Source organism: Salvelinus sp. IW2-2015, linkage group LG18 (assembly GCF_002910315.2).
Source record: "Salvelinus sp. IW2-2015 linkage group LG18, ASM291031v2, whole genome shotgun sequence".
Lineage (NCBI taxonomy): Eukaryota > Metazoa > Chordata > Actinopteri > Salmoniformes > Salmonidae > Salvelinus > Salvelinus sp. IW2-2015.
This window is the reverse complement of record NC_036858.1, coordinates 20,633,192-20,659,042: the sequence shown is the minus strand read 5'-3', so window position 1 is coordinate 20,659,042 and position 25,851 is coordinate 20,633,192. Positions and strand designations below refer to the sequence as shown.

General features: G+C 39.1%; 1 protein-coding gene across 1 annotated transcript in view; it reads left to right on the top strand.

Moving 5' to 3' along the window:
* Positions 1-15,384, top strand: part of LOC111977683 (integrin alpha-X) — an 86,840-nt gene extending 71,456 nt beyond the window's left edge. Inside the window, 5 exon segments of the mRNA XM_070448383.1 lie at positions 6,064-6,144; positions 6,789-6,899; positions 7,023-7,136; positions 7,445-7,555; positions 12,327-15,384. Coding sequence (XP_070304484.1) covers positions 6,064-6,144; positions 6,789-6,899; positions 7,023-7,136; positions 7,445-7,555; positions 12,327-12,419 — 510 coding nt within the window. The 3' untranslated portion in view covers positions 12,420-15,384.
* Positions 15,385-25,851: the final 10,467 nt, after the last annotated feature.

Here is a 25,851-nt window from a genome sequence, read left to right as displayed (position 1 = left end):
TCATGCGGCTGAGAGTCCTTTAGGTGCCTTTTGGCAAACTCCAAGATGACTCATGTGCATTTTACTGAGGAGTGGCTTCCATCGAGCAGCTCCACCATAAAGGCCTGATTGGTCGTGCTGCAGAGATGGTTGTCATTCTGGAAGGTTCTCCCATCTCCACATAGGAACTCTAAAGCTCTGTCAGAGTGACCATCGGGTTCTCTAGTCACCTCCCTGACCAAGGCCCTTCTCCCCGATTGCTCTTGCAAGAGTGTTGGTGGTGACAAATTTCTTCCATTTAAGAATGATGGAAGCCACTGTGAAGTTGGGGACCTTCAATGCTGCAGAAATTTTTTGGGTACCCTTCACAAGATCTGCACCTCGACACAATCCTGTCTCGGAGCGCTACAGACAATTCTTCGACCGAAAAACGGCTTGGTTTTTGCTCTGACATACATTGTCAACAGTGGTGCCTTTCCAAATCATGTCCAATCAATTGAATTTACCACAGGTGGATTGCAATCAAGTTGTAGAAGCATCTCAAGCATGATCAATGGAAACAGGATGCACCTGAGATAATTTCAAGTCTCATAGCACAAGGGTATGAATACTTATGTAAATAAAGTATTTCTGTTTTTTTATACATTTGCAAACATTTCTTAAAACCTGTTTTCACTTTGTCATTACGGGGTATGTGTGTAAATAGTACCCGCAAAACACCAGTCTCAACATCAGCATTGAAGAGGCGACTCCGGGATGCTGGCCTTCTAGGCAAAGTTGCAAAGAAAAAGCCATATCTCAGACTGGCCAATAAAACGATAAGATTGAGATGGGCAAAAGAACACAGACACTGGACAGAGGAACTCTGCCTAGAAGGCCAGCATCCCGGAGTCGCCTCTACACCGTTGATGTTGAGACTGTGGTTTTGCAGGTACTACTTAATGAAGCTGCCCGTTGAGGACTTGTGAGGCATCTGTTTCTCAAACTAGATGCTCACACGCACCGGCGTCTCCCACTCCTTCTATTCTGGTTAGGGCCTGCTTGTGCTGTTCTGTGAAGGGAGTGAGTCACACATCTGCGTCTCTTGGGGGACAAGATTCAGAAGAAATTTATTTGTTTTTAGCCATTTTGAGCCTGTAATCGAACCCAGAAATGCTGATGCTCCAGATACTCAACTAGTCTGAAGAAGGCCAGTTTTATTGCTTCTTTAATCAGGACAAACGTTATCAGCTGTGCTAACATAATTGCAAAAGGGTTTTCTAATGATCAGTTAGCCTTTAAAAATGATACATTTGAATTAGCTAACACAACGTGCCATTGGAACACAGAAGTGATGGTTGCTGATAATGGGCCTCGTACGCCTATGTAGATAGTCCATAATAAATCTGCCATTTCCAGCTACAATAGTCATTTACAACATTAACAATCTCTACACTCTATTTCTGATCAATTTTATGTTATTTTAATGGACAAAAAATGTGCTTTTCTTTCAAAACAAGGAGTGACCCCAAACTTCTAAACGGTAGTGTGTATATATATATATATATATACAGTATATATATATACAGTTGAAGTCGGAAGATTACATACACTTAGGTTGGAGTCATTAAAATTCGTTTTTCAACCACTCCACAAATGTCTTGTTAACAAACTATAGTTTTGGCAAGTCGGTTAGGACATCTATGTGCATGACAAAAGTAATTTTTCCAACAATTGTTTACAGACAGATTATTTCACTTATAATTAATTCACTGTATCACAATTTCAGTGGGTCAGAAGTTTACATACACTACGTTGACTGTGCCTTTAAACAGCTTGGAAAATTCCAGAAAATTATGTCATGGCTTTAGAAGCTTCTGATAGGCTAAGTGAAATAATTTGAGTCAATTGGAGGTGTACCTGTAGATGTATTTCAAGGCCTACCTTCAAACTCAGTCCCTCTTTGCTTGACATCATGGGAAAAATCAAAAGAAATCAATCAGAAAACAATTGTAGACCTCCACAAGTCTGGTTCATCCTTGGGAGCAATTTCCAAACGCCTGAAGGTCCCACGTTCATCTGTACAAACAATAGTACYCAAGTATAAACAGCATGGGACCACGCGGCCGTCATACCGCTCAGTCTCCTAGAGATGAACGTACTTTGGTGCAAAAAGTGCAAATCAATCCCAGAACAACAGCAAAAGACCTTTGAAGATGCTGGAGGAAACAGGTACAAACGTATCTATATCCACAGTAAAACGAGTCCTATATCGACAACCTGAAAGGCCGCTCAGCAAAGAAGACGCCACTGCTCCAAAACCGCCATAAAAAAGCCAGACTACGGTTTGCAACGGCATATGGGGACAAAGCTCGTACTCTTTGGAGAAATGTCATCTGGTCTGATGAAACAAAAATATAACTGTTTGGCCATATTGACTATCGTTATGTTTGGAGGAAAAAGGGGGATGCTTGCAAGCCGAAGAACACCATCCTAACCGTGAAGAACGGGGTGGCAGCATCATGTTGTGGGGGTGCTTTGCTGCAGGAGGGACTGGTGCACTTCACAAAATAGATGGCATCATGAGGTAAGGAAAATTATGCGGATATATTGAAGCAACATCTCAAGACATCAGTCAGGAAGTTAAAGCTTGGTCGCAAATGGGTCTTCCAAATGGACAATGACCCCAAGCATACTTCCAAAGTTTGGCAAAATGGCAAGGACAACAAAGTCAAGGTATTGGAGTGGCCATCACAAAGCCCTGACTCAACCCTTTTGAAAATTTGTGGGCAGAACTGAAAAGCGTGTGCGAGCAAGGAGGCCTACAAACCTGACTCAGTTACATCAGCTCTGTCAGGAGGAATGGGCCAAAATTCACCCAACTTATTGTGGGAAGTTTGTGAAGGCTACCTGAAAAGTTACAAGTTCAACAATTAAAGCAATGCTACAAATACTAATTGAGTGTGTGTAAACTTCTGACCCACTGGGAATGTGATGAAAGAAATAAAATAATATCTCTACTATTATTCTGACATTTCACATTCTTAAAATAAAGTGGTGATCCTAACTGATCTAAGACAGGGAATTTTTACTAGGATTACATGTCAGGAATTGTGAAAATTTGTTTAAATGTAATTTGCTAAGGTGTATGTAAACTTCCGACTTCAAATGTATATTAACAGTACCAGTCAAAAGTTTGGACACACCTACTCATTCCAGGGTTTTTCTTTATTTGTTGTGTTTTCTACATTGTAGAATAATAGTGAAGATATCAAATGTATTTTATATTTGCCTTGATGACAGCTTTGCACACTCTTTACATTCTCTCAACCAGCTTCATGAGGTAGTCACCTAGAATGCATTTCAATTAACAGGTGTGCCTTGTTTCCTTCTTAATGCATTTCAGCCAATCAGTTGTGTTGTGACAAGATAGGGGTAGTATACAGAAGCTAGCCCTATTTGGTAAAAGACCAAGTCCATATGGCAAGAACATCTCAAATAAGCAAAGAGAAACGACAGTCCATCATTACTTAAAGACATGAAGGTCAGTCAATGCGGACAATTTCAAGAACTTTTAAAGTTTCTTCTAGTGCAGTCGCAAAAACCATCAAGCGCTAAGATGAAACTTGCTCTCATGAGGACCGCCACGGGAAACAAAGACCCAGAGTTACCTCTGCTGCAGAGAATAAGTTCATTAAAGTTAACTGCACCTCAGGTTGCAGCCCAAATACATGCTTCACAGAGTTCAAGTAACAGACACATCTCAACATCAACTGTTCAGAGGAGACTGGGTGAATCAGGCCTTCATGGTCGAATTTCTGCAAAGGAAACACTGCTAAAGGACACCAATAATAAGAAGAGACTTGCTTGGGCTAAGAAACATGAGCAATGGACATTAGACKGGTGGAAATTTGTCCTTTGGTCTGATGTGTCCAAATCTGAGATGTTTGGTTCCAACCGCRGTGTCTTTGTAAAACGCAGAGTAGGTGAATGGATGATCTCRGCATGTGTGYRTCCCACCGTGAAGCATGGAGGAGGAGGTGTGATAGTGTGGGGGTGCTTTTCTGGTGACACTGTCTGTGATTTACTTAGAATTCAAGGCAGACTTGACCAGCATGGCTACCACAGCAATCTGGTTTGGGCTTAGTGGGACTATCATTCGTTTTTCAATAGGACAATGACCCAAAACACACCTCCAGGTTGTGTAAGGACTATTTGACCAAGGGTGAGTGATGAGTGATGAGTGCTGCATCAGATGACTTGGCCTCCACAATCACTTGACCTCAACCCAATTGAGATGGTTTGAGATGAGTTGGACCGCAGAGGAAGGAAAAGCAGCTAACAAGTGCTTAGCATATGTGGGAACTCTTTCAGGACCGTTGGAAAATGTCATCTTGAAGCTGTTTGAGAGAATTCCAAGAGTGTGCAAAGCTGTCATCAAGGCAAAGGGTGGTTACTTTGAAGAATCTTAAATATGAAGAATCTTAAATATATAAAATATATATTTTTAATTGTTACTACATGATTCCATATGGGGCGACAGGGTAGCCTAGTGGTTAGAGCGTTGGACTAGTAACCGAAAGGTTGCAAGTTTGAATCCCCGAATTGACAAGGTACAAATCTGTCGTTCTGCCCCTGAACAAGGCAGTTAACCCACTGTTCCTAGGCTGTCATTGAAAATAAGAATTTGTTCTTAACTGACTTGCCTAGTTAAATAAAGGTAAAAATAAATATGTGTTATTTCAAAGTGCTGATGTCTTCATTATTATTCTACAATGGTGCTGTTGGTGCTGTTGCCATTCGACGCGGTGGTTGAGGTTGAGGTGGTTAGCTCATCGAAGTTATCGGCGGACTCTCGGAACATATCCCAAGCAAGCAGTGCTAACAAAGCAGTCCTGGAGCGTAATCCCTGATTCTGATGACCATTTCTCAACAGAGCGAGTCACAGGTACTTCTTGTTTGAGCTTCTGCTTGTAAACAAGAAGGAGTACAGAGTCATGAGCTGATTTGCCAAATGGGGAATGAGTTAATGCCTTGTATGCTTGCTRGTGGGTAGAGGAACAGTTGGGCATCCTGTGTCTTAATGACGGGGAATTAAAATATACTTTAAACAAAAATATAAATGCAATATGCAACAATAACTACGATTTTACAGATTTACAGCTCATATAAGGAAATTGGTCAATTAAAATCAATTCATTAGGCCCTAATCTATGTATTTCACATGACTGGGAATACAGATATGCATCTCTTGGTCACAAATACCTTTTAAAAAATCCTATGGGCGTGGTGCTCACACCAGTCAGTATCTGGTGTGACCACCATTAGCCTCATGCAGAGCGACAGATCTCCTTRATATAGAGGTGATCAGGCTGTTGATTGTGGCCTGTGGAATGTTGTCCCAATCCTCTTCAATGGCTGTGAAGTTGCAGGATATTGGCGGGAACTGGAACACGCTGTCATACACGTCGATCCAGAGCATCCCTAACATGCTCAATGGGTGACATGTCTGGTGAGTATGCAGGCCATGGAAGAACTGGGAAATTTTGAGCTTCCAGGAATTGTGTACAGATTCTTGCAACATGGGGCCYTGCATTATCATGCTGAAACARGAGGTAATGGCAGCAGATGAATAGCACGACAATGGGCCTCAGGATCTCGTCACAGTATCTCGGCATTCAAATTGACATTGATAAAATGCAATTGTGTTCGTTGTCTGTAMCTTATGGCTGCCCATACCATAACCCCACTGTTCACAACATTGACATCAGCAAACCMCTCGCCCACACAACGCAATACACTCTGTCTGCCATCTGCCCGGTACAGTTGAAACCGGAATTCATCCGTGAAGAGCACACTTTTTGCTTTTTGTAACATTTCTGGGATATTTTATTTCAGCTCATGAAACATTGGACCAACACTTGACATATTGTGTTTATATTTTTGTTCAGTGTATAAATACATTAGTATTGATACATGCACAAATAGTACAAATGTAAAGTAAGCACTATGTTCAATCCAAAGAAATGGGGCCAAGAAAGTGGCTATTGCYAGTTTTATTTCAGTTTTGTGATGACTGGAATTGACAGGAAACTTTTGTTTCAGATTCAAGGTTGTCAAAGAKACAAGGATGAAGAACCTACTGCCACAGAGTTTGTGGACAAGCTGCAGAAAAATCACGCTGTGGTGAATAGTGCTAGCCCATTTCTGTTTTATAATGCCATCCACTTCTATTTGAAATAATATTTCTCAACTTCCTGGTATTGCAATTTTAAGAGGCCAGCTAACGGWCACACCTAACACCAACTTGCATTGAGTGTCACGAACAGTAGTAATGACAGGTTTTCTGCAAATAGATTGTTTATTTAATTACATGTCTTGACACATAATCTTATGGCAAAACATATATCCTAGAATTTTTTAGATGTTAAAGCCAAGTGTTGTTACAGGTGTTACAGATTTGCTGTGTCTAGAAATGCTGTTAAATGTAAACAGAATTACATTTAGGTAGTTGCCTGATTCTGTATGAAGGCAAACTTAATTAAGAAAAGGTATTCACAACCTCTTAAAATGTGACTTTTAACATGTTTAATTTGTGTTACACTTTATAACTCATGAATAACCCATTGTAAATTGTTCATAAAGGAGTATGAATGCTTTATAAATGATAAGGAATGTTGTAAATGCTTAACAACTATAATGCATTTATAAATAGTTGTAATGCTTATTCATGGGTTAATAGTAAATAATGTATTCTATTATATTCATGTGTTAGATTGTCATTAGTTCAAAAGTGATCACAATCATTTTATCTTCCCCCTATCCTACAGGACTGCTCTGTCGCAAAGTGTGGGGTGTTCATGTGCAAAAGCTTCATTAGAAATTTGGATCGTAACTCTTACAACATCACTGGTAACCTCAGCTCTGGATGGATAGAACAGGTAATAAATGAAAGGATGGAGGTATGGATAATTGTATACAGTATTTTCCCCCAATGCTAGCTGTGCTAATTTACAGTACATATCTCCTTACTAACATTCCTCGCTCTTTCTCTCTGCTCTCAGATTGGTCTTGAGTCTGCCCAGTTCAACTTGGTCAGCAGTGCCACTGTAGATTATGACAGAAACCAATACATCTATTATTCTTCGGACTCCAAAAATAACCCACCTATACAAAAGGTAGCCTTTTAGATGTTATCTCCTCAAATCAGGGTTGGGGTTGATTCGAATTGAAATCAGTCAATTCAGGGAGTGAATTGAATATAAAATCCAAATGTGAAAACGTTTGGCATAACCAGCTTCTCCTTTTCAGCTTATTGCAAAGTTATAAAAAATCATATTCAAATGTTTTACTTATTGAATTGGAATTTCAGTTTACTTCCTGAATTGACTGCCTTCAATTTGAAATTGACTCCAACCCTGCCGCCCAGTAAGATTGATAACTTAATTTAGCTTCAGTTGAAAATACATGCATTTGTCATCCTCAGATTGAAACTCAGGTGGAGGTGTATCCTGAGGTTGACTTCACAAAGGCGGTCATTGGGGGTGTTGTGGGAGGTCTGCTGCTGTTAGCTTTGATCACAGCTGGGCTTTATAAGGTAATATTCATTACATATTTGGTATTATCAATTTCACTCACATATGTTGAATATCTACAGTATAGTCAAAGGTTTTAATGTACATCACCATTTTATATTAAGTAGTTCTAAAACCAGGGTCGTTTTCATATCCATGTAATGTGCCATGTACAGCATACAATGCCTTCAGGAAGTATTCATACCCCTCAACTCATTCCACATTTTGTTGTGTTACAGCCTGAATTCAAACATTTATTAAATGAAAAAATATCTCACCCATCTACACACAATACCCCATAAGTGCAAATATGTTTTTAGATTTGTTTGCAAATGRATTGTAAATGAAATAGAGAAATATATAATTTAGTTAAGTATTCACACCCCTGAGTCAATACTTTGTGGAAGCACCTTTGGTAGCAATTACAGCTGTGAATCGTTCTGGGTATGTGTAATGAACACGATGGGAGACAGAGAGCTGGTTTCAAGCGCAGGGCGCAGCAGGTGTTTATTTGTAAAGGACCACAGGTGGCAGGTAGCTGGGTCCAGGGGCAGGCAGAAGGTCATACACAGGGGGTCCAAAAAGGCAACAGTGCAGGCAGGGAAAAGGCTAGTAAAGTCGTCCGGGAGATCAGACAATAGGTTGATAACAAGAAATCCGAAAGTACAGGCAGGGAATAGGCAAAAGGCGTCGTTAMTTTTTGCCTGCCTCACTATCATACACGGGAGGATTTCAATTAAGGGAAAAAAAGAGCTCCGAAACAAACAAAACAAACAATACCTCACAATGATGGGGTGCGAAGAACTGAACTAAATAGTGTGTGATAAGGACATACAGGTGTGTGAACAGGTGATCAGAATTCAGGTGATTGGGATCAGGAGAGTGAGCTGCGTTCAGGGGATCTATGTGTTTGAGAGTATGAGCTGGAAAGTTTTTTTATTTTTTTATTTCACCTTTATTTAACCAGGTAGGCCAGTTGAGAACAAGTTCTCTGCGACCTGACCAAGATAATGGAAAGCAGTGCGACAAAAACAACAACACAGAGTTAAAATAATTACAATGTAACATTAGTACTCGAGTGATAGATGTGCAGATGATGAATGTGTAGAGATACTGGGGTGCAAAGAGCAAGCGGGTAAGTAATATCATGGGGATAAGGTAGACGGGTGTGCTATTTACAGATTGGCTGTGTACAGGTACGGTGATCGGTAAGCTGCTCAGACAGTTGATGCTTAAAGTTAGGGAGGGAGATATAAGACTCCAGCTTCAGACATTTTTGCATTTCGTTCTAGTCATTGGCAGCAGAGAACTGGAAGGAAAGGCGGCCAAAGAAAGTGTTGGCTTTGGGGATGACCAGTGCAAAATACATGCTGGAACGTGTGCTACGGGTGGGTGTTGCTATGGTGACCAGTGAGCTGAGATAAGGCGGGGCTTTACCTAGCAAAGACTTATAGGTTACCTGGAGCCAGTGAGCTTGCCGACGGATATGTAGTGAGGACCAGCCAACGAGAGCATACAGGTCGCAGTGGTGGGTAGTATATGGGGCTTTGGTGATAAAACTGATGGCACTGTGATAGACTACATTCAGTTTGCTGAGTAGAGTGTTGGAGGCTATTTTGTAAATTACATCGCCGAAGTCAAGGATCGGTAGGATAGTCAGTTTTATGAGGGTATGTTTGGCGGCATGAGTGAAGGAGGCTTTGTTGCGAAATAGCAAGCCGATTCTAGATTAATTTTGGATTGGAGACGCTTAATGTGAGTCTGGAAGGAGAGTTTACAGTCTAGCCAGACACCTAGGTATTTGTAGTTGTCCACATATTCTAGGTCAGAACCGTCCAGAGTAGTGATGCTAGTCGGGCGGGAGGGTGCGGGCAGCAATCGGTTGAAGAGCATACACTTAGTTTTACTAGGATTTAAAAGCAGTTGGAGGCCACGGAAGGATTGTTGTAGGACATTGAAGCTCGTTTGGAGGTTWGTTAYCACAGTGTCCAAAGAYGYGCCAGAWGTATACAGAATGGTGTCGTCTGRGTAGAGGTGGATCAGAGAATCACCAGCAGCAAGAGTGACATGATTGATATYTACAGAGAAAAGAGTCGGCCCGATAATTGAACCCTGTGGCACCCCCATAGAGACAGCCAGAGGTCCGGACAACAGGCCCTCCGATTTGACACACTGAATTCTCAAGTTGCTGCAGGGGTTGCTGAGATGTTGGCCATGGTAGGGGTAGCCAGGTGGAAAGTATGGCCAGCCGTGGAAAAATGTTTATTAAAATTATKGATTATCGTAGATTTATCAGTGGTGACAGTTTTTCCTATTCTCAGTGCAGTGGGCAGCTGGGAGGAGGTGCTCTTATTCTCCATGGACTTTACAGTGTCCCAAAACCTTTTGGAATTAGTGCTACAGGAATCAAATTTCTGTTTGCAAAAGCTAGCCTTAGCTTTCCTAACTGACTGAGTATATTGGTTCCTGACTTCGCTGAAAAGTTGCATATCGCGGGGGCTATTCAAGTGGGCTGGAAAGTGAGCTGCGTTCAGGGGATCTACGTGTTTGAGAGTATGAGTTGGAAGAAGACATTACAGTACGTTTCTAAGAGTTTTCCACACCTGGATTGTGCAACCTTTGCCCATTATTATTTTAAAAATTCTTCAAGCTCTGTCAAATTGGTTGTTGATCATTGCTAGACACCCATTTGGAGGTCTTGCCATAGATTTTCAAGTAGATTTAAGTCAAAACTGAAACTCTGCCAATCAGGAATATTCACTGTCTTCTTACTAAGCAACTCGTGTAGATTTGGCRTTGTGTTTTAGGTTATTGTCCTGCTGAAAGGGGAATTAATCTCCCAGTGTCTGGTGGAAAGCAGCTTGAACCAGGTCTCCACTAGGATTTTGCTTGTGCTTAGCTCCATTACGTTTATTTTTTATCCTGAAAAGATACCCAGTCCTTAATGATTACAAGCATACCCATAACATGATGCAGCCACCACTATGCATGAAAATATGGAGAGTGGTACTCACTCAGTAATGTGTTGTATTGGATTTTCCCCAAACATAACACTTTGTATTCAGGACAAAAAGTTAATTGCTTTGCCAAATTATTTTGCAGTTTTACTTTAGTGCCTTGTTGCAAACAGGATGCATGCTTTGGAATATTTGTATTATGTACAGGCTTCCTTCTTTTCCCTCTGTCCTTTAGGTTCGTATTGTGTAGTAACTACAATGTTGTTGACCCATCCTCAGTTTTCTCCTATCACAGCCATTAAACTCTGTAACTGTTTTAAAGTCACCATTGGCCTCATGGTGAAATCCCTGAGCGGTTTTCTACATTCCTGGGTGTATTGATACACCATCCAAAGTGTAATTAATAACTTCACCATGCTCAAAAGAATATTCAATGTCAGATTTTTTATGTTTACCCCTCTACCGATAGGTGCCCTTCTTTGCAAGGCATTGGAAAACCTCCCTGGTCTTTGTGCTTGAAATTCAATGCTCGACTGAGGGACCTTACAGATAATTGTATGTGTGGGGTACAGAGATGAGAGTCATTCAAAAATGACTACCTCAAAAATCATGTTAGACACTGCTATTGCACACATAAGTCCATGCAACTTAGTATGTGACTTCTGAAGCAAATGTGTACTCCTGAACTTAATTAGGCCTGCCATAGCAGAGGGGTTAAATACTTATTGACTGAAAACATTTCAGCTTGTAAAATTTTTGAAAAACATGATTCCACTTTGACATTATGGGGTATTATGTGTAGGCCAGTGACAATGTAATACATTTTAGGCTGTAACACAACAAAATGTGGAAAAAGTCAGTGGGTGTGAATACTTTCTGAAGGCACTGTATACAGTAGAGTTCTGCATGGGTCCGCTTTTTGGAGCCAAACCCGCCCCACGCCTGCCACAACTCCGATACCCACCCGATACCAGGACAGATTGTTCTCCACGAATCGACCCACCTACAAAGAATTGTTCTGCGAGATTATCTGTGAACCTGCCAAATTGCATTCATTTTTTTAATCAATTTTTTTACTCGTCAGTAAGCCTATTGATTTTCCTAATTTGTCTGCATGTCTATTTAACCGTTGGATAAAGGAAACCATACAAATTATCTATTTTTATTTTCACAATGTGGCACATTGATATCTCAATCGCTTTGAAAAATAGCCTGGTTATATAGTAAAAGGCTCATCTGCTCTYTCCAGCATATCTCCTCTCCTCCTCATCAAATATCCGAGACACGGGCCAGCCAGCAACATGTTTTTGTTGTTATGTRGGGTTATCGTCGTCCCTCTGTTAGTTGTGTAACCAAGTTCAGCCTAGTAGCTAGGTCTACTAACCTACTATGTTTATGTTATTTATTTAGTTGAAAAAGACGATCACTTGCGGGAAGAATACCGTTTCTTAATTTATAACAACTCAAAACCTTTGCAGGCAAAATGGTTATGGTTATCAAATTGTTTCATTGAAACTTAAATAAAGCATTGCCAGAATTGAATATAGCCTGCAAAAATCTTGTAAACTTTGCCAGCCACACCAGTCAAACGCAAATTATATGGCCAGCGTATGGTGAATGAAAGGTTCAGTTGTGAACGCCTCTGCACGTGTACAAATTAGAARGTTTCAGCACCAATAATAGACAGTGCCCTACTGCAAGGGAACAGTGGGTACCTGGCCCGATGCAGGAATCTAATATGTAGTACACATTCTTATACTCTTACTATGCAATACATTTGCCAAAAAACTGTTAAAGAACGTAATAATCTCTCTCTACACATGTCTCTTTCTCTCAGGCTGGGTTTTTCAAAAGCCAGTTGAAGCAGATGATGCAGAATACATCAGAAGATGGACCAGGGGCTGATGGAGAAGCTGCCCCGCCTGAATAACAGCAAACAATTGGACTTGCTCACTGAGTGTGTACAATTATTGAAGGGGAAGTTCAAGATTTTACAACTTGATGTTAGATGGTTCCTCACCGAAAAAGTAATCTATGGGTCAGGAAAAACAGTAATCCATGGTTCGGTTTTCTTTAAATCTACTAAAATCTTCAGCTAACTTGAGCCACTGCTAACAAAAAAACTATGCTAGTGATAGATGCAATCGTGCAATTTAGGCCAAATCAACTTCATAGTTGTTTTTTCGTTAGTTAATAAACCTTTACCGCATAATGTTACCATGTGGCAACATATAATTTCTCTTTACCCCCGTACTTCCCTAAATGAAAAAACACCCCATGGCCTTTTAACTAGATAATAACTAGCTACCACACACATAACTAGCTAAGAGCTAGTTATTAGTTTGCTCCATAAATGATTCTCATAAAACAATCATCTTTACATCTCCCCCCTCCKCCCAAAAAGATAACATATGGCCAAGTTAACATACAACTTTATTTACATATGCATGGCTAATACAATTATTTTTATATGTATAATATTATAATATCCATTACATAAATATATAATAGGGCTAGATTGAATACTTTTTTAAAGAAAACATATTTTCAGAAAGTGTGAAGGAATAAAACAATACAATTATAATTCAAACACCTCATTTTTATTAGAAAACCCAATTATTCATGATATTAGTAGTTGCAGAGTATTACCGTTGTCGCACAGTGTTTCCATATGGCAACATACATTTAAATAAAACTCAAACATTGTTCAAACATTGTTCTACATTTGTTTATTTGAGGCCATTTGAAGTGATAAAAAAATTGAAGTGGTAGGGGGCATGGTTCTATAATAATGCATGCAGTAAAGGGTGATTTGGCCATTATAAATCATTTGCACAATTGCCCCTATCACTTCCATTGATTGTTAGCTAACAGTGGCTAAAGTTAGCTGAAGTTTGTAGTGTGTGTTTTTAGGTTACTGTAGTTTCACAGAATCAATCTGATTACAACATAATTTATGGGTTGACAGTAGGGTTGACCCACGTGAATTCAGTCACTTTTTGACTGCACCCCTTTTGATTTGAACAAAATGTTCCATACATGTTTGCCCATCATATAAGTGGTCAGAAACTACTTTTTGGARCTGAATTGAAAAACATTCTGGAGGTGCTCAAAGTTGATCCATTTTTCATACCCCAGCCTACAATGAGACATCCATATCTTCATCACTGAAAAATATAAAKGTTTGAGTTTGATATAATTTGGGAACATATTAACAGGGTTATCAAACTATTTTATAATTTCTAGAAAAAAAGTATTTGTCAACTATAAAAAAAATCCTTAAACTAAAATGTTTTTCTCACATAATTTGCAGCTTAGAACCTATTGTACATAAAACATAATCTGAGGTGTTTAAATTGTGCCCACCATCAGTTGAGACACAGCATACTGTTGAATACAGTGTGGGTTTCATTTCAATCATATACATAGTATTCATAGAATGGGCCTATGCCTTTTGACCACTGCATTTAAGCTGGTACACCATTGACATTTTAATTGAATTAACATTTTAACTTCCAATTATTACCAAAAAGATGGCCACTGGTCCACCCCTGTTGAATGTTAACTTAAATGGGAATGTCTATTCTATTATCTATATTTCTGTGATTTCAATAGGTTTCCTATGGAAGATTGACAACAGAATTTAGAATAATGGATATTCCCATTCAAGTCAACATTCTTTGATGGYTGGACCTGGAACCATGTTTGTGGTACCATTTGAAAGAAACAATTTCATTCACATTTTAGTATGTATGGAAAAATATGTATGAAAATTGTATATTTACTCTATTTTTACTGCTACTCAGTAGCAAGTGTTTACTGTAATATATAATAATCATAGATTATTTACAACAGTCTGAGAAACCTTTAGCAAATGCAGAAATGTATTCAATCACTGCCATGSCCAAAAAGCAGAACATTTCAGGTCACTGGCAACCAGAAGGTTGTAAGTTCAAATCCCAGTAGAGGTTGAATCCCAAATGGCATTTTACAGCAATAACATCTTAATTCAGGTGTAAAAAACATATAAAAAATATTGTAATTTKAGATGTTTGAAGCTTGTTTACAAAACTGAAAGTAAAAGATGCAAAAACGACACATAAGAACGGGAAGCATAGAAATAGCGCACATAGAACACATATACCACTTCTTAGACTTGCTTTCAATGATAATGACAGATCTATAACTCACATTTCTATGTGAATTTGGTCAGGTCGCCCAAAAAGTTACATATTGCAGTTTTAAATTAGGAATCTTGCAGCTTTAATTTAATTTWAAAATTTCTTATTAAAACTTCTGGTATTTGTATGGCACAGACATTGTGCTACATAGTAAATGTTTGTTTTATTGTTCTTCACATTTAATAGACACAGTAACTAGATAGCTTGCTTTAAATTCATCCCCTATCCTTGTGCTACTGGGAAACCAATGATCATGTTCATAATTCCCTCCAAAAATGAATGAATCCAATCTTCCAACTAGCAAGATATCCATCTAATGGAAGATTGGATTCATTTTTGGAGGGAATTATGGACATGATCTTTGGTTTCCAATTTGCACAATGATAGGGGATGAATTCGCAATAGCTTAGAGCTTACAGTACATGTCATGAGTTAGTTTAGTTTATTGAAACATACCAAACATGAAAATAAATGTAAATATTTCTACAAAATGAACTAACTGCCAAAAAAAGCTAAACATTTCTTGCATTTATGATAAATAATCATTTTCACATTTAGTTTGATTTAACAATATACAATTATTATATTTAACAGACAACATCAGTTAAAMAATAGAATGTATGGTAGCTTATGTTCGTTGTGTACTTTACAGCTGTACAACTGATGCTAAACATGGCTTCATTAATTAAAAGTATACAGTGCATTTGGAAAGCATTCAGACCCTTTTACTTTTTTCATATTTTGTTACGTTACAGCTTTGRTCTAAAATGTGTTACATACTTTTCCCCCTCATAACTCTACACACGATAACCACCATGATGAAGCAAAAACATTTTTTGGGAAATTTTATCAAATGTTTAAAATTAAAAAAAATGAAATATCACATTTACATACAGTACCAGTCAAAAGTTTGGACATACCTACTCATTCAAAGGCTTTTCTTTATTTTTACTATTTTCTACATTGTAGAATAATAGTGAAGACATCAAAACTATGAAATAACACATCATGTATCATGTAGTAATCATGTAGTAACCAAAAAAGTGTTTAACGAATCGAAATATAATTTATATTTGAGATTCTTCAAATTGTTCTTCAAATTCTCTCAACCACCTTCACCTGGAATGCTTTTTCAACAGTCTTGAAGGAGTTCCTACACATGCTTAGCACTTGTTGGCTGCTTTTCCTTCACTRTGTGGTCCAACTCATCTCAATTTGGTTGAGGTCAGGTGATTGTGGAGGCCAGGTCATCTGATGCAGCACTCTCCTTCTTAGTCAAATAGCCCTTACGTAGCCTGGAGGTGTGTTGGGTCATTGGCCGCAAATAAAAAGACGAGGATCCCATCAGCTTTCTATAGGCTAGGCCTACTATATATCTTTCCTAATATTAAGCACATTGCTCAACAGGAGTATAGACTACCTGGCTGGCATGAAAATTAACCACGGGGAAAAGCGTCCTCCATTCACTATTTAAGTGCATAGTGTAGCCCACTTGTTAGATATTACTGCACTGTCAGAACTAGAAGCACAAGCATTTCGCTACACTCGCATTAACGTCTGCTAACCATGTGTATGTGACCAATACATTTTGATTTGATTTGATTTGAGATGACATGTATTTCTTCCCGCTGCCCCTGTTTCGATACAGGTGCATGATAATGGTCCATTCTAAATCAAAACAAATGTCACACATATTATTTAGTATATGTAAAGACAAGATTAAATCAAGAATAATCTGATGGGTGACAATATTAACCTATCACTTGTGAGTGATATATTATCACTTGTGAATGATGCCCAGCATAAGAAGAAGAAAAAAAACATTTTGCGACTTTTTCTAATCATAGTTGCACACAATCATGTAGCCTAGCCCATAGGCCTATATGTTTTAATAAGGTTTGTATTCCAACTAAATTGGCCAAATAACCTCTTGAAATAAAGCACATTAATCCGCTTTACAAGAGGTGTAGAGCCTAGCTGGCATATAAATTATAAGCAGCGTGTGAGTTTCAAGTTTGGGGAAGATAATTTTCACCATAAAAATGCACCTTTTTATAATAAAAGCATTACATGCATAATTGCATTTGCTGTCACTTTTGATAATGGTGTTTTCTGCTAATGTAACAGTCGCGCTTATAGCCTACTACCATGTGCGCATTGGTGCGCTTATAATGAAGAAATAGCCTAGTAGTTGATCAACATTTTAAGCTAAATGTTCTGATCTGTTGTGTCAGCCACATTGCATAAAAATGTTTTTTGATACTAATGGTTGTARAAATTTGGGATATATCGCATCCCACAACTGTCCCAGACTATGTTTGGAATATGTATTTCTCGCACAGAATAGAATAGGTCGACTTTTGTACTATGGGGGATAGTAGATTGACATAGGCTAGTGCTTTTGCTGTTCGTTAGGCATACTCATCTTGTTGGCTGACGAAAAGTTAAGGTGGACAGTTCTTCCAATATCTTCAAAATGCACCTCGTAATTGGATAAGGAAAAACGCAGTTACATCCCCGATTTGTCTGTCTCCACTTGTAGCCTATGAAAAAGACCAGATCACGTGACCGAAAGCCATGTGAGTGAGAGGCGCTTCTGATTGTGCAGGTCACTCAGGGAGAAGGGCACAACGCAGCACTCCTGGCCGCAAAAGGCATGGATCTTTTTAGGGTGCATTATGGCCACAAAGAGGATGCCGCCGTGAAATTCTAGGCATTATCAAGTGCTTGTCAAATTGTGAATGTGAGACTATTGGAGTGTGTACAGCCTGTGCAAAAAAGCAAAGCAGAGCTCATGCCTTTCAAGCAACTTTTTTCAAATCATCATTGGAGTCTCATCATACAGCCCAACGTTTGTAGAACAAATAAAGTTACATGAATAACTCTAAAGTAYGCATATAGGAGTACCCATTTCTTTGGTAACCGCTCAACACAGAATAGCTGCATGTGCGCACTCCCTCAAATCGTCTGGAGAAAATATGTATATTTTATGTTCAATTGTATTCTTCATAATATAAAATAATTTCACGGAATTATAAGCAAATATTGTCTGCTAAATMAACTAGTGTAGCCCACAGCCATTTGGCATAGCCACATCAGGACCTAACATAAGGACAGCTTCTGCTGAAATAGACTACATTTTCTTCATATCATGCTTCTTTAGACCTGTCTYAAACAAATAATGGATTTATTGTGAAGGAGTAGGCTATATTACATGGATTTATTCGACTTTTGAAAATGACACATATAGCTTGTAGGCTATGTGTGTAAACCAGGAGATGTTAAATGTGTTTATGTTAATTAACGGTCAATTACCGTGAGACCGATAGTTATTTGCTTGATAATCCCCGGCTGATGAAATTTAGTGACCGCCACAGCCCTAGTTATAACAATGTATTACTGATTCATAAAATGTTTTCTTCATTAGTTTCATAGAATTATTATTCCTCTCCCGAGTGCAGTGCCTGAGGCGTCACTACAGCCCCTGGTTCAATCCCAAGCTGTGTCACAGCTGGCCGTGACCGGGAGACCCATGAGGCAGCGCACAATTGTACAGCGTCGTCCGGGTTAGGGGAGGGTTTGGCCACCCGTGATATTCTAGTCCAATTGCTCTCTAGCGACACCTTGTGGTGAGCCAGGCTTCTGCAAGCTGAAAATGGTTGCCAGCTGGACGGTGTTTCCTCRGATGCATTGGTGTGGCTGGCTTCTGGGTTAAACGAGCAGTATGTCAAGAAGCAGTGKGGATTTGGTTTGTATTTTTTTATTTTGAAGAACGCATGGCTCTCGACATCCCGAGTCTGTAGGGGAGTTGCAGCGATMAGACAAGACTGTCACTACCAATTGGCTATCATAAAATTGGGGGGGAAAAGTACCTAAAAAAAGGATTATTCCTGACATTCACGCTTTTGTGAAATTGCTAGTTTGTTTCTTTGGTACCACAAATGTAAAAATTAAGTTTCATTACCCTGGTTGTGGAGCGGAAAGTTATGTTTTCACGGTTCACGCTACATAGTGATGTTATATACTGTATATATCATAGAAGAGTGTAATTGTCTTTAGGACAGCTGTTTTTTAGTCAAGACTTTCGTGTTTTGTAATGTAATYTGTAATTGTTGTACTGTATGTGTGTTTATAGTTTTGATTAATGTTGTGTTAGTGTACGTAAGTTGTTTTGTCTGAAACATTGTTCCACCTGCTGCTATTGGACCAGGTCTCTCTTGGAAAAGAGATGTTATCTCAATGAGAAAAACCTGTATAAATAAAGGTTAAATAAAATAAAGAATAACCTTGTTCGCTTTAAGTGCGTTAATCAAGTTTCTTGACACTGCCAAACAGAGAGATTGTAGGAACTACCAGCCTGACAGCAAGAACATGGAGAAAAATGGGGAGAAAAAGAGAAAAGAAGAGCAAAAGAGAGAGGGAGCTGGGGAAGACATTACCTGTGTTGATGTTAGGGGCAGTGGTTTTTGCCGGGAAGGGGAAGTCAATGAGCAATAAGTCAATAAGTCAATAAGCCATCTTATTAAAAAAGCACCCGAATCTGGAAGTTTTGGCAAAAACATGAATCTCGGTTCGCTCAAGAATTGGTACCATTTGCATGCTCATTCATTGTTATCACTCCAGTCTTGAACCATGCTTGGCTGGACTTACACAACAGGGGGCCACCTACATCTTCCTGTAGAGCAAACATTAAATGAGAATCACTTAAACAGYGAGAGAATATTCCTGACCTGCACCCACATTCACAGCCTACAACACCACACAGCAATGACTAGCACTCAGAAACCAAAATAAGAACGTATGGGTAACACCTCACTTAAAGCATCTCGGTAATCATGGGTTGCATGTTTAGTCGCAACATTCYTTTTAGGATTGATGCCCGACAGAGCATTCTACCATTGTCAATYAGCCCTGATGAAGATTTGCATTACAGTGCCTTGGAAAATAATTTATACGGAAAACCTTTTGTCATCATTTTTATGTTGCCAAATTTAGTTTAGATGCAGTATAAATCAAATCAAATTTTATTGGTCACATACACACATGGTAAGCAGATGTTATTGCGAGTGTAGTGGAATGCTTGTGCTTGTAGTTCCAACAGTTCAGCAATATCTATTAAGTAATATCTAACAATTCTACAACAAATACCTAATACACACAAATCTAAGTAAAGGAATGGAGTAATAATATATAAATATTATTATTATACCTTTATTTCAACAAGGAACACAGACTGAGACCAATGTCTCTTTTACAGCTGGGCCCTGCGTATACATGTTTACACATACAGTTTAGGTACAATGATTAAGAAATTACACAAGACAAACAAAACAATCAAAAAATACAACAGCAGARTGTTACATTTACACACAGGTTATTCCCCTAATAGCACAAGAACTTGCATTACCCGAAGCAGTTACAAGCAATACTAAAATAAAAATCCTCCAATAAATGTTTAAAATGGGCAAAGGGGACAAGAGTCTCAAGTTAAAGTTTGGTCTGCAGGCTATTCCATAAGCAAGGAGGGAAACAGGAAAAGGCAGCCATACCCAACTCTGTGGAGATCGCAGGGGCCTCCAGTGCAATCCATAATTATAATTCTAATGTTGATAAGTGATGATAAATAAGAAGGTAGTTTATTCAGAAGTGCTTTAGAGACAAACACAAAAGCATGTTGTTCTCGTCTCATGGACAGCGAAGTCCAACTCACATTTTGATATGAAACACAGTGGTGAGTTCTGTAGCTAGCACCCGTAATAAACTTAAGTGCGCAATGATAAGTAGAATCCAGCAGTTTAAGTGTGTATGCCGTAGCACGCATGTAAATAATATCCCCATAATCTATAACAGACATAAAAGTAGCTTGCACAATTTGTCTTCTATTTGTGGAGGACAAACATATCCTGTTTCTATAGAGGTAYCCTAGCTWGATTTTTAGCCATTTACAAAGTTCCTAAACATGCATTTTAAAAGACAGATTATCATCCAGCCATAACCCTAAGAGTTTACTACATGCAGAGACCTCCTGATTTAATTGCGGAGCGAAATCTGAAACATCGTAATGTAGTGCAAGTGTATTTAACCAACTTTTGGACCTATATAAAAACATAAAATGTGTTTTCTTTGCATTTAAAACAAGTTTCAACTGTAAAAAAAGACCCTTGTAATATCTTAAAAATATGTCTCCAGCTACGATAAAAGCTTGTCATCCATTGAAGCAATAGAGTAATGTAAGTTGTTTACATACACTTTAGCCAAATACATTTCAACTCAGTTTTCACAATTCCTGAAATTTAATCAGAGTAAAAATTCCCTGTCTTAGGTCAGTTAGGATCACCACTTTATTTTAAGAATAAAATGTTAGAATAAGTAGAGAGAATGATTTATTTCAGCTTGTATTTCTTTCATCACATTCCCAGTGGGTCAGAAGTTTCATACACTCAATAAGTATTTGGTAGCATTCTTCTTTAAATTGTTAACTTGGGTCAAATGTTTCGGTAGCCTTCCACAACTCTCCCACAATAAGTTGGCTGATTTTTGGCCCATTCCTCCTGACAGGAGCTGGTGTAACTGAGTCAGGTTTGTAGGCCTCCTTGCTCGCACACGCTTTTCAGTCTGCCAACAATTTCTATAGGATTAAGGTCAGGGCTTTGGATGGCCACCCTTCGCTTGGTCCTTTGTTGACTTCTATGTACATCTTAGAGCATTGCCAACAATTTGAAGTATGCTTGATCATTGTCCATATGGAAGACCCATTTGCGAACAAGCTTTAACTTTTGACTGATGTCTGAAGATGTTGCTTCAATATATCCACATCATTTTCCTGCCTCATGATGCCATCTATTTTGTGAAGTGCACCAGACCCTCCTGCAGCAAAGCACCCCCACAACATGATGCTGCCACCCTGTGCTTCACGGTTGGGATGGTGTCTCAGCTTGCATCATCGAATCCCCTTTTCCAACCAAATAACAATGGCATATGGCCAAACAGTTATTTTGTTTCATCAGACCAGAGGACATTTCTCCAAAAGTCGATCTTTGTCCCCATGTGCAGCTGCAACCGAAGTCTGGCTTTGTATGGTAGTTTTGGAGCAGTGGCTTCTTTCCTTGCTGAGCGGCCTTCAGGTTATGTCAATATAGGACTTGTTTTATTGTGGATATAGAATACTTTTGTACCTGTGTCCTCTGCACATCTTCACAAGGTCCTTTGCTATTGTTTCGGCATTGATCTGCACTTATTCGCAACAAAGTAGTTTCATTCTATAGGAGACAAAACACGTCAGCTTTCTGAGCGTATGGACGGCTGCGTGATCCCATGTGTTTATACTTGCGTACTATTGTTTGTACAGATATACGTGGGTACCTTCAAGCATTTGAAATTGCTCCAAAATGAACCAGACTTGTGGAGGGTCTACAAAAAAAATCTGAGGTCTTGGCTGATTTCTTTTGATTTTCCCATGATGTCAAGCAAGAGGACCTGAGTTGAAGGTAGGCCTTGAATAACACCATCAATTGACTCAAATTTATGCAATTAGCCTACAGAGAGCTTCTAAGCCATACAATCATTTCTGAATTTCCAAAGCTGTTTTAAAGGCACATCAACTTAGTGATGTAAACTTCTGACCCACTGGAATTGTGATACAGTGAATTATAAGTGAAATAATCTGTCAGTAAACAATTGTGGAAAAAATTACTTGTGTCATGCACACAGTAGTTGTCTAACCGACTTGCCCAAACTATAGTTTGTTAACAAGAAAATTTGTGGAGTGTAGAAATGAGTTTAATGACTAAACTTCCAACTTCAACTGTACATGACAGTGTCATCAGCAAAATAGATTAATTTATACTTTCATTACCTCATCACCGATATTGTTTTTGTGAGAGTGAAACAGTAATGAAGCAAGTATAGAAACTTGTGGGACCTTTTAACAGCCTCCAATGGCTCTGACTAGATGCCGTGACTCTAACACTGACTTTATATCCATAGAGAACCACGACAAGGCATCGATTCCCAGTCTATGACGACAGCTTACGCAATATTGCATAGTCTACAGTGTCAAAAGCTTTAGACAACCTATATGAACAAAGGGCACAGTACTTTCAATTATCTAGGGATTAGCAATATCATTTACAACACGTAATGGCCGTAGTGGTACTTGTAAGCCGATTGATTGCTAGAAAGAGTATGTTAACATTTAAAAATGATGTAGTTCCTATTCACCATAAGTCAATACAGAATTTTTTGCCAAACAGGACAGCTTAGAGATGGGACAATAATTATCCAATTCACTACCATCACCTCCCTTGTAGAGTGGTAAAACAAAATATGTTTTCCAAGCTTTAGGAATCTTTCCTACGACTAATGTTTGATTGAAGATGTGCATCACTGCACTAGCAATGATAGGTGCCGCACACTTGYGTAAATATGGATCCAGATTGTCAGCGCCTAACGATTTATTTGAATCTATAGCAGATAGTGCAGATAAGACCTCATCTTCTGTGACTTTTTGGAAATGAAAAACCGTCTTATTGTTTTCCACATCAGCTGGGGGCCGAGGGGCTGAAACAATAGACCGGTCAGGATCATGTTGGCCATTTTTTCTTTCAAAAAGAAAACCAGCAGAAATAAAGTACTTATTAAAAACATCACAAATTTCAGTTCGGTCACTGACGATCCCAGATTCCGATGTAATTTGCTTTGGACAGGGACGTCGAGGAGTTTCCTCGTTTAAGTGAGTTAACGGTTTTCCAGAATTTAGAGGGATCACCAGAAGACTCTGTCATAGRACTAAGAAAATACCTAGATTTTGCCTTTTTTATTCCTCCGGTCCATTTATTTCTCAATTGCRTAAAAKGCAGCCAATCAGCTGTTTCACCAGTTTTCCTCGCCAAGCTTGATTCTTTTGCAGGAAAAGGGTTTTCAAATCAGAGGAGAACCAAGGATTAGTTCGATTTTTTACCCTAAGTCGTTTTAATGGGGCGTGTTTATCAGCCATGGAGGTAAACATTTATGAAAATAACATATATGGCAATACCTCCACCTCTACCCACTCTGTCTGCTCTGTAGATATTTTGTACCCAGCTAACAGAACATCTGAGTCTGGAACAGAGACACAGAGCCAGGATTCAGATATAATACATTTGTCAGCATGTGATTGTGAGACCAYTATTTCAATAACATCTAACTTTTGGATCAAGCTTCTAGCACTCAAATGAATCATTCCAAGGCCACTGTTTCGAGAGCTCATATCAGATGGAGCGTTCAAGGTAATATTAGATGAGCGACGCTTCCTCGTGTAGCTACTGACAGGCCTGAGTTGGATGGAGACGAGATTGCTTCTTTAATACCCCTCTGCCTGTGCGAGGAAGTGGCAACACGGTACCTTGACAATAGTCTAACAATGACATAAAGTCCATCAAATGTTTCATAAATGTTAGCAGCACCTGTAGAGCGATTTAAAGCTGGAAGGGGAGCAATGAGTATAGTCTGATGGGGAATCGACCAATTCCATGCATCAACCCCCATGGCTATATATTGTCAGTTCTCACATGCTCTGTATGAGACTATAGTGAGAGCCAGGTTTGAGGAGAGAATGCTTGTACCATACCTGTTCAGATGTAATCCATCCCAGAGAAATACATTTGGTCGATGTAGGAAAGCTGTAAAATTGTCCACATACTGTATGCTTATTGAACAACAATAACCTTTAAGCCAGATGTGTAGCTGACGTATACGACTGAAATTATTATCCGTAGAGCATGGAGACAGGAGTGGACCTGATGAAGGAAAAAGGAAACCGCACACTGCTCTTGATAGTATCACCGATATTTAATAAGCTTATGTATCGGCCACACTGCCTTCGTCAGAGGTCCGTGGACCTGAAATAATGCATTACTTGAATGAAGTAGAGTATGAATCAGTGATTTAAAGTCCATTTTAAGTTGCTCAGATTGCTGTAGTTTAATATCATTTGACCCTACATGGAGAGTGATAGCTGAGGCAGTCAGGTGTTCACTACTGAGTAGCGGTACCATACAGTCAATGTCCCGGATGGTCTCTGCTTTCCTAATAGAAAATGTTGGATCATGATGAGCCCACAATAAGGACAGTGAGACTGCTGCTTGGTACATTTTAAAATGGTCTCTCTTGAGTACTTTCTTAAATTGGTCTCTCTTGAGTTATCTTCCTCCTAGAAAGTTGTTTGGGCTAGTTGTAGGGCTGTTTCGTTGTAAATTGTTTAGATGCGGGTCCACTTGCTTCCGGGCAGAGTTTTTTTTTGGGCAACGGCAAAGACCTCCTACCTTCCAATACCGGTATCTGTTCCCAGTTCCAAGCATCACATTGCCTTGTCGTTTTCCTACCAGGTTTGGTTCCGTACAGTAATCCAATTACAGAGCAGCATAGCTAAGATGCAATAGATAGTATAGAATACATATATACATATGAGATGTAATGCAAGATATGTGAACATTATTAAAGTGGCATTAACATTAGCTAGCTAGCTAAGATTGAGGGATATCACCGAGTTTAGTTGCTAGCAATTTTTGAGAAACTTTAGTCGTATCCTACTAATATTTGGCTATTTACAATGTCATCGTATTCCAGGAGTGGCATCAGTTCAGCTAAACCTAGGGTATGGCAAAGTTTGGTGGGAGGGTGGAAGGAATTATTAAAAGCTCATTTACTGCATTTCTACACAATTCAATACTCAAAAATGCTATGTGGAAAACATGTCGCCTTTTATAAACACATTCATACAAGCTACTACGCTTTATAGACTGGAACATGAGGCAACATATTTTTTATATGACAGAAATAGTAGCTTGTCCGTCTCCGCCTCCAGGTCACCAGGCTGCTCGTCAGGGCGCACACCTGTCACCAGCATACGCGCATAATGACACTCACCTGACTCCATCACCTCCTGTTTACCTGCCCTTTATATGTCACTCCCTTTGGTTTCTATACCCAGTCGTCATTGTGCTGTTTCATGTCAGTGCGCTGTTTGTGTTTCTTGTTTTGTTCTTTTATTTATGAAATTATCACTCCTGAACTTGCTTCCCGACTTCAGCCGTACATTGTTACAAGCCTACTCTGCTGACACTGAAAAAACAGATTAGTAAAAATGATGTTGCCTTGAACATCTACTGCCTACGAAAAGGGAGACACAATTTACAATATGAG